The sequence below is a fragment of the Nematolebias whitei genome, chromosome 18, assembly GCF_014905685.2.
Source record: "Nematolebias whitei isolate Nwh7 chromosome 18, NemWhi1, whole genome shotgun sequence".
Taxonomy (NCBI): Eukaryota; Metazoa; Chordata; class Actinopteri; order Cyprinodontiformes; family Rivulidae; genus Nematolebias; species Nematolebias whitei.
In genome coordinates this window covers 33,220,573-33,231,188 of record NC_056515.1, presented here as the reverse complement: position 1 = coordinate 33,231,188, position 10,616 = coordinate 33,220,573, and the positions used below count along the sequence as shown (strand labels likewise).

The 10,616-nt window shown below is 39.0% G+C and overlaps 1 protein-coding gene across 1 annotated transcript in view; it reads left to right on the top strand.

Annotated features, from left to right (window-relative positions):
- Positions 1-263: 263 nt before the first annotated feature.
- Positions 264-10,616, top strand: part of LOC119424561 (matrix metalloproteinase-17) — a 29,943-nt gene continuing 19,590 nt past the window's right edge. The window contains exon 1 of the mRNA XM_037692048.1: positions 264-472. Coding sequence (XP_037547976.1) covers positions 350-472 — 123 coding nt within the window. The 5' untranslated portion in view covers positions 264-349. The remainder of the gene's footprint in view (positions 473-10,616) is intronic.

Below are 10,616 nucleotides of genomic sequence, written 5' to 3'. Positions count from 1 at the left end.
CCCACGCAGCTGCTGCGGTTCCTCAGAGCCGGACGCGGCGCCGTCAGGAGCGGACACCGCGCGCGTCTTTGCTGCTGGGATTTAATCACGTGGACTTCTTACAGCCTCAACCGAGAGTGGACTCGAGCTGTTGCTTCTGATCACACTCCCTCCTTGTATTTGATGACTTCTGGAAGACAAACTTGTGAAGCCCAAACGCGTCGCGGGGTTTTCATGTGCTTTATGCGTTTGCGCTCAACAGTGAGGTAGACAGGCACGTTCTCCCAGAGTGGCGGGGTGATTTATCCCGTGGATGCGGCTGTTTGGGTCTGTGTCTGAGCCCTGCAGGATCAGCCTGACATAGGGCACCATGGTTTCACCGGTTCAGAGGAATATCACGCCAGATATGCTGCTTTTTGTGCCAATTTTGTGGTTTTCAGCGCTGACCGGAGCGGCTCCTTCTCTGACCACCGAGCAACTGGACACCGGGGTTGTAAGTTTATTATTATTATTATTATTATTATTAATATAAAAAAAATTATGGGAAGTTTGCAGGCATCCAATACAATTCGACTGTCACTGTTGCACTTTTGCAGCTTATTGGATGTAAAATCTTGCAACAGTTTTTAGAATTCTTCTGTAAAGGTGAGACATTGAGAATAAAAAGTTCAGATACATGCACGGTGCTGCAGCTCGCAGTGAATAAATGGTCATGATTTTGCCTTGGTGGCATATCGACCCCCGCCACAGCATGCTGACAGTGTGCATGTCCCCCACTGATGGATTGCAAACAAGGCTCTGCTCCAACACAATCACAGCCCAAAGCATCAGGCCTTATTTCTCTTTGTCAGTCTTGATCTAACCTCTAACATTTATCTGAGCAGGTCAACAATACGCTGGGACGCTGCGCCAAGCGGCTGACAATTAAAGGAGAATATGAACTCAAACTTAAAACAGGTTATCCTGAACTTTATGCTTGAAATAGTTTCGTTTTTTTTAGATCTATTAATATGCATATCTAAAATGCGGGTATGCGCTCAACATAAACAAAGCACTCCATTGAAAGCATTTGATTTAGTCAATTTTGCTTTCTTTTTTTTCATTTAACAACACTTCATCGGTTTGTGTTAAACACTTATCAGACTTTTTCACGACTTTGCAGTGACCTTTAAGTTTGGGGCTTGCAGATAAAATACGAGTGTCAACACAAGCTGTGTGAATCTTGACTATAAGAATCATTTTGATGATGTAACAGAGCTAATTAATGCCGTTTTGTGGTATTTTCACCAGAGGATGCTTTACTTCCACTTCATAGTTGGAGTTTATTGGACGTAAGACTTCCAGATAAAATATTTGTCTGTTCATTAATCCTTCCTCAATAACGATTTGCATTCATTCCAGCTAAATCAACTCCCGTGGTAATTACCGGTAGTCTTCTAAGACTGGCTCTCTCCTCTGATAAATCCATGTTTTATTGCCGTTTGAAACATCATCTGCACCGTTTGACTCAAAACGCTGCCGAGGTGCATTTTTATGGTGGATATGATGGTATGTGGACATGGGCTGGAGGCAAACATTCATCTTCTTAACGTTCACAAACCTGCAGACGGGTTGACCTGTGCTTCACTGTTAGCATGCACACGGTGTGACCTAATTGCATGGGAGCACACTTTGTGATGCAACCAGTGACTGGTGAGGATGAGTTAAACCTTAGTTCCCTCTTTATTTTAGCTTGCAGTTTGGAAATATCAGGTCTGTCCTTTGGGTTAGGAGACAACACTTTCAACACATGGCTAATAGTAAACACTATTTGGACATTAAACTGTCAGAGTTCATTAATAAACGTGTCCAACTGCAGTTATCGCCTCGTAACTCGTGAAATGAGTGCAAGGAGCAGCTGCTCCCAGATTTTTTTTTAGGGAACCAAAACACAGACTTAAAGCAGCTTAACATGACAGAGAGCTTTGAGCACCTGTTCAAGCAATTTGTCTGACAAAAACTAGTTTGTTTTAGTGTTAATATGTAAAATGATTGATTTATGTCTGGTTTGAATGTAGTGGATGTGTTACAGGTACTTTTTTTCTTTATTTTGTCAGTGAATAATCTTAATACTGATTAGCCTTTTGGGATAGCATTGGATTTAACTTTAATGTTCAGCTACAGACCAATAAAGTCTGAGCCTTTTAAAGAAAAAATATATTTAAATATTTCATTATTCTCTGTTTTTTTTTAATTTTTTTTATTAATGGAGTATTTTCTTTTAATTCCCACTTAAAACAAATGAGTAGCTTATTGTAGTTTCTTCTCCAAAGGTGTTTTTCTAATATGTTTCATCCACCCCACATCCTAGAAACTCATTTTCCCACAATAAAGCTTATTCTTAAATATAAATGGTGAGTTTATTAGTTTTCATTAAAAAATAGCATCAATTGTTACAAAACTTTTCCTCACACTGGTTTATTTTTATCACCATTACAAGCAAAGGCTATAATGTTTTTTTTTTTTTTTTTTCTGGATGTGCTTGATGGTTTATCTGTAGAGTTAGCAAAATATCTTGTGAACCAGTGGACAGATTTTGCTGAATGTTACAGAAAGTAATCATTAAATTTACTACTTTAACTCAATATCTTTTGAAAGCAATCAAATTCAAGATGGCCACCAGAGCTAACTAAACTTCAAAAGCACAACAAAAGGTTTTAATTTTGTCAGTTTTACAGCCACTGTGCTCAAATTTAATGTTTATAGCTGTTTGAGTAACACACACTCCAAGGGTTACTTTTTGCATTTAATATGTGCTTAAAATCTTTACACTAACAGTTTGTGTCAACACTATATGTCTGTTAGCAAAATACCTCGTGAAGCAATGGGTCGAGTTCAATGAAACTTTCAGAAGTTTATCATTCAGTGCACATCTACAACTGATTAACTTTTGGAGTCAATCCCATTCAAGATGGCCACCATAGTTTACTGACATGAGCCAACACAAACATTGCTATAGCTCTGTCTTTTTTCCAGATACTGAGCAAAACTTTAATGTGTTGGTAGCCGAGAGTTCATTAGTCCCTCGCTACTTCAGTTTGTTTTTTGCAGACTCGCTCTATCGCGGTTTTTCAAAGTGAGATTGGACATGACACACAATTGGCTGATTGATGGATGAGCAGCACGATCGGCATGTAATTTTTATTTAAAGCTTCCTCCTGCACCTCTTTGCAGACTACACTGCAGGATAAGCTTTCTCCTGCAGCTGATGAGCTGATCTCCGTGCAGAGCGGAGAAGTGGGCGGGGCCAAGAACGCTTGCAGGTGACTGAGAGCAGCCGAGGCAAAGAGAGGTCATGACATTCTGTGCTCTTTTAGAGCATTTAGAGTTTAGAAACATTGTTTAGAGAGTGTGGGAAGGGTTTAAAAGACCTTAATATGTATATTTATATAAATACTAAAATAAACTATTACTTAATACTTGTGCTACTATTCCTACTTTGCGGTTTTTCACTTATCGCGGCGCTTCAGGGTACAGATTCCCCACGATAAATGAGGGACTACTGTATTTCACAACACATACTGGATTAAGTCAAACTTTGTAATATTGCAGGAGATTGCGCATAATGTTATTTTTTAAGGTTTGACCAAAACAGCTAAAGCTCCGTCGTTTCTCATCCTGAGACAATCTTAGAGTAAAACTTTGACATGAAAGGTGGAGAACAAAACGCAAGGCTTTTAATCCTCCTCCTCATTTAAGCTGCTTCAACGTGAAATGTAACGTTCACAGTTTAAATCCTGAACATTATTATCCTTTGTGTTATCAAAAACAGTTTTCTTCCTCTCGTCGTTTGTTTGGTGTCAGCACGAGATGGACGAGCAGACTGACAGGTGTGCGGCCTTCTCCCCTGCGCCTAGACCTGAATGACTTTTAAATAAGACTTTCTGCTGCACTGATGAAAATGCTCTCAGCTGTTGAGAGCAGGTGGATAATTGGTTGTCGAGGGTTTCACTGGCATCTCAGCCCATTTGTGTTCGTAACTGCCACACATTTGGGATTCGGCTCGCGAAAACAGTCGTCTACCCGCAGAAGCATGTCCTGATATCCAGCTCTGGTGCTCTACAGTCCCATCACAACTTCAAAGCCACAACAAGGCTTTTAGTTGAGCTTTAGCGCTCATCGTATCCGTCGCTCGTTTTAACTCGGGTGCACAGTGGCCGTAATTAACGGCGCTCCAAACTTCAGCACGACTTCGAGGCATCCACTTTGTGACTTTGCCGACATCTAGAGCTGTAGATCTCTGCAAACCGCCAATTTGCAATTTCCAGCATATGAGGGAACTCCTACACAACAGCTACAATGTTATCTGTGCAATGTGTGTTCCATTTATAATGTAATGGCTGTTTTCAGCTCTGGTGTGGAACGACTGAGTTCCTGTTTGCTTCCAGAAACAGAACCGGGCTTGTTATAACAGCACAGACGGAAGACATAGGGGTCAGATGGTCCAGACCTTTCCTTCCTGGAAAATATTCTGCCCATAAATTAGTTTAAAATATAGTAATATAATATGCTTTTGAACATTTTGTGCTAATTATAGACGCAGAACAAAGGCTATAAAACATTTAACTTCACAATGATTTGCTTCATTGTTCTTCTTTCTTGCATGGCAAATAATGTAATGTCAGAGGTGGTAGGGCTCCAATTTTGTAAAAGTTAAGTTTTCTAAAACACAGCAGAAACAAAAATCTTGTTCCTTATTTTGCTCCATGACAGCTAGCATCGCCATTGACCAACTCTTCTGTATTTAGACAATAAATCTAGAATTAATGTCCCAACATGTTCAAGAAAACGTTTGGAGTGAGATAAATAAAATTAATTTCGTAGTACGGTTGACCCTGTGTTAACTTGCATATGATAAATAAATATATCGTGAAATAGACAGAAATGTGACTTAAATTTAAGTGTTTACATACATAAACAAACTGGTTTGTTAATTGAACGCCCAATAAAAACATAATCAGAATCTGCTCTGGTACTTAATAAAATAAAAACTCACCCAAACTTAAACTGTGAGAATTTGTGTGTCTCCCCTTTGTGGTCGTTGCCACTTCCTCGTGTTTCTGATTGTTTTTTCCCCGGGTGTTTGTCATTATCTTTTCATTAATGTCTGTATATAAGTCAGCGTCTCTGTCCTTCATTGTGCGTTGTCCTGCCGAGGCTCATGTTTCTGTTCTTCTGCGTCTCCCAGCGATCATGTAAGTTTTGCTGCCACGTTCAGCCTTTTGCTTTGTTAAATAAATTGATTTATTTTATTTTGCTTCCGAGTTCTCCTCCTCTGCCTGCACAAGGTCTCTATCAAACAGCAGAAACCTGATATAAACACTGTGCTGACCAAGTCCAGACACATAACTTCATATTAAATGGAAGCCTAACATGGCACTTTTTTTCTTCTTTTGTTATTCATTCAAAAAAAAAAAAAGTTTTATAATGTAGTTCCCCATCAGTTTAAGTGGTTGATATCCTAACATACAGTACATGAGGAAAAGCCTGAGCATTTTAACTTAATATACTGCTAAAACAATTATAAATAAATAATGGAGGCATGGAGGCTGCACAGCTGCAGAAAGAAAAGCTCTGCAGAGAGTGGTGAAGGCTGCACAGAAGTCTGTTGGAGTCAGTCTCCTCCCCATCACAGACATCTAGACCTCCAGATGCAGGAAGAGAGCCAACTGCATCATGAAGGACCTCACTCACCCAGTATACACACTTTTTGACCCACTCGCCTCAGGAAGGAGGTTGAGGAGCATTAGGTGTAGAACCATTAGACTGCGGAACAGCTTCTACCCTGAAGCTGTTAGACTCATGAATCTCTAACCAGGATAATCACTGTGAAAAATCACATCATGTTGCTGCTGATCTGTTTCATGTTGCTGCTGATCTGTTTCATGTTGCTGCTGATCTGTTTCATGTTGCTGTGTTCATGCGTGCTCATCTGCTCACACAGACTCATGTTCGTACTGCTGTTTACCGTAATGTTTTATGCTGCTAACGCTGATACTCAAAGCACTAAAACAAGCAGCGCAACAGCTGAAAGTCAAAATAGAACATTAGCTAGATGCTAAAAGAAAAAAAAATGCCAGCCAAAATCAGCAAAGGTCTACCTAGAAGCTAAAAGTAGCTAAACTTGAACTATAAGCTGCAGAAGATTAATTTAAAGCTTAAATTAACAAAAGGCTAGCAAAAAGTAGCAACAAACTAAATAAAAGCTAAATATATTAAGATGGCATCAAGAAGATATGTACAGGTAATAAAAAGTTAGAAGGTAAAAGCATAAAATGATTGCTTGAAAATAAAAGTAGCAATAAACTAAAAGTAACAAAACGTGAAATTACACTAAAAGTAGTTAAATGGTAGCTAAAAATATGAAGAAGAAAAAAACGCTAGTTAGAAGCCAAAAGTGGTCTGGAAAAAAATAATAAAGGAGCTAGCTAAAATAAGTAAAACAATAGCTAAAAGAGGCAAAAGGCTAGCTAAAAACTATATGTGAAGATCAAAATGGTGAAAAAAAGAAAAGTGTGTTTTGAAGGAATTACATAGGTGCCAATTTAATTCTATGACGTTTTTTTTTATAAATAAAGTTGATTATTTCGAAAAGTTACAAAAACCTAAAGTCATAGCACTCATCTCCTGAGTTCATTGGTGTTTTTTTTTATATATATATAAATATATATGAAAGGCTAAAAGAACACAAACTATGCAGTAGTTTGATTTAAAAGAAAAAACATACAATGGATAAACAGAAAAAATGTGAATGCTGAGCTTTCACACAAAAATTAAACAGTCAAACATTTGCTTTTTGTCTTCTTCCACATCTCAGTAGAATCAAATAATTTAAGCAGTCTGCATTTTGTTTGCCTGATTACCTTTCAATTTGTGCAGCTGTGCCTTCTAACACAAAAGTGAATGAAAGCAGAAGGTTCATATAAAAATCTAAAAATCACAGCTACTTTTTTGTTTTAAACTGATTTCAAAGCAGTTTGGTTTGCTATACAAACACTATATCATTGTTGATTCTGTTAAACTGAAGCAAAACTACTTGTATGACACAATAATACCACAGTATAATGTGTATAATGCCCCCCCCCCCCACACACACACACACACCACCACCACCACCACCTACCATCACTTACATACTTTCAAAGGTGTCTCAAAATAGCCTGAGGGAACTACATGAGCTGCCACTGAAAATACCTCAATAACATTTGATCCCATAAAAACTTTTTTTTTTTAAGTTTTGTTAGTATTAAATCTCTGTTAGCAAAGAAAATGACGTTTGTCTGATATTTTTGCACTGCACGTGTAATAAGGAATAAACCCAAATGAATGTGCGGTGTAATGCCTAAGGGGACCACCATTCCCTGCCAGGCTGCTTCTAATTTTCCTTTTTGCTCTATAATTTCCTCAATGAGAATACCATCTGGTCCGTCCATTGAGGAGAGGAAGGAAAAACACTGAAAACCCAATCCCAAGCCTCCCTCCTCCACCCTCTTCCACCACCCCACTCATCTTCTCCCTTCCCCACTAGACCTCATAATACTGAACTCTCATGCAACTCGCCTGCTCAGCTCCACTGCCACCGCTCCTCATTAGCTCTGCCTTTGCCTCACTAAAGTGCAAATTTCACCAGTATTTTTCCTCTTTCCTCAGCTTTTTATTTTATCTTCTCCCTTTCGTTTTCTTCTGACAACCCAGATCGAAGGCCTTCTTTTCACCATGCACATTGCGATTCTTCTAAGATATAGGGGGGCTTCAAGGAGGAAAAATGGCTGCACAAGAAGTGTGGAGTAGAGAATGTGCTATAAAATGCCGGGTGATCAAACAGAGATGGTTATCTGAGGAAGGAACATACCAAGCTATCAAATGAAAGTTGGGAATTTAAGTAATTGTGGTGTAAAAACCCACAGCTAGAGGTAGGGCAGCTGACTTGAGACCAGAAAGTTGCAGGTTCAACTCTCTGCCATGCCCACATTTCCTGTGTCTTTCATCAAGATACCAACTCCCTAACTGCGCCCCAGCAATGCTTTTTCTATGTGAACTTGTGTGCCTGTCTTATCAAAATATGTCATGAGCAGCTATGACAAATTAGATGTATAACTATAATTCATTGGAATAAGCCAAGATGGCTGTCGCAGCCAACTGACTGTAAAAGTCATAAATATTGCTATAACTCAATCAGTTTAAAAGATATTGAGCTAAAATTGGTTGTCATAGTAGCTGAAAGTAGTGGTGTCCTGATAGTGAAACTGGTATTGCGCCCATCTCCAGCTTCAAGTACTTGTACTTGTATTCATGAAAACACCCAGTACTTCAAACAGATACCACTTTCAGACTTGGTGATGTAATTTCCTCTTCCACTTTGCAAGAAACGGAGGACACAACGTAAAAAAAAATGTATGTAGTTCAGAGATGTTTTAAGAAAAATGGTAAATGGGCAGAACTTATATAGCAACTTTCTATCTTATCAAGATACTCAAAGTGCTTTACACTACAATCTGTGCCCTCATTTACCATTCATACAGCACTCTACCATATCTATACAAAGAATGATCAGTGCTTTATCACATTCATACACTGATGGGACACACATTGGAGGCAATGAGGGGGTTTGGTGTCTTGTCCAGGGACATTTCATCATGTGACTGTTGGTGGAATCGAACCTCCAACTCTCTCGTTGCAGGGCAGCTGCTCTAACCACTCAGCCACAGCTGCCCCTGTACAAGTACTAACTCAAAACTACTTAGTATTGATACGTGGTATTGGCATGTACAGAAACTGGAGTACTTGTAGTTTCACTTGGCCTTAAAAAAGTCTATTATTGGGACACCTCTAGCAATGCATACTGCATGGCATCTTCTGGTATCGTACCAGACGTGTTATTTTCCATGTCTGACCAAAACAGCTACAACTCATTTTTAAGACAATTGGTCTTAAACTTTGACATGAAAGGCAGTAAGTGTTTTGCATTCCTTCAAGCTGGTGTCAAGGCCTTCTGTTTTGTTTGCAGCTCATTTTAGCACCTTCACCAAACTGTGTTGTCTTTCTATTTGTTGCATCACAGGACTTATATTCAGGACAAGTGTGCATATTTTTCATACGCATGAGATGAGGGATCACTACAACAGAATGCATCACCACGTATTGACGAATGACGGGGAGACAGTTCTGCATGTAAAATGTAGCACATTCTCAACTTCTCGGGAAGATTGAGATCCCGTGGAAATCAGCCAGTCCTTCAAACATTCCCCTACACAATCTGTCACTGCAGCTTTGCTAAGTTTCAAATATCTTTTGAGACCTGCACGTTTCAGAGAATGGCAGTCTTTGATAACTGTAGAGGCAAAGTGAGCAAGAATCCTAAGGGCCTTGCCACTGTAACACGAAGCTGTGGGAGTGAGAGGTGGCAGCTGCAACACTTCTCCACAATGTTTTCCCTCTGTAAAAACAGCAGGTAGGTACAAATAAATGTTTTAACTTGATAATAAAAGAACTTGTGGGTTGCAGGTCATAGATCCTTGGCCTTGCCTTAAACTTCTGCCTCCCTCTGATTGGTCCTGATTCTGGCATACCTAAGAGAAACCTTTTATTGTCACATGTAGGTAGCTTTCATTTTTATGTCTGAGAAATATTGAACATGCATCAGGATATCTGAGAAATATAGTTTGCATTCTGACCTTCATAAAGTCAGAGTACAATATATCCTGGACCAGTCTGTTCTCACTGATGGCGTCCCATTTTGAAAGGTTTTGTAGGACGTCTAGATGGCGCAAATCAATAGCCAAATAGTTTTAATTGACCTTTAAGCAAAGTGAAACATTGTAGTTTCACAACTAACAGAATTATGTTTAATCCAAGCCATGATATTTATTCTTCTGTTGCAAACATAGTTTAAATGTGTAAAGCAAACAAAAATATAAGAAGTGAGAGTGAAGCTAACAGCAGGAGAAACTTGGCACCTGTGAACTTGTTTTCTGCAGCTTCCTACACAAATGGCTTGTCATTTGTTCATAAATAAAAACTCCAGACTTCAATTGCACTCAGTGTCTAAAGTTAGCATATCCACTGTTACCCTCTGTCATGTGTGAAAGAGGTTAAAGGGCATTTGAACCCCTTCCACCTGCAGAGTTTAACTAATCTGACAGCCTCTGAACTTCTATGTCACGTCTGAATTATCCCCTTGGTTTGTTCTCCACTGAACTTTACAAAGAATATCAAACTGACAAACACAATCTAATGTTCAGAATATACATTATTAAATGTACAGCAGTTCAAAACATTCGTAATTCTTGTTTTAATTTACAGTCAGCTGAAGATAGTGCCAAGTCTTTTTCTCTGTCGTAGCATTTAAGCCAAAAAAAAACAAGAAAATCTCCCCCTGCCACCATGAAAGTAGGGCAATCATGTAATTGGGTGGAACAACAAGTTGTTTAAGTGGGTCTTTTGTTTTCTGGTGCTTCTTCGCATTTGACAACCACCAGTAAGGTTACAGCTGTATTCTCAAAGAAAGTAAAAACATTAGTTTAGAGCAGGCAACTATCAAGGGACCTACAAACACTGTTTTGACATTGGATCTAATAGTAGCCCTGATTTAGTTATGA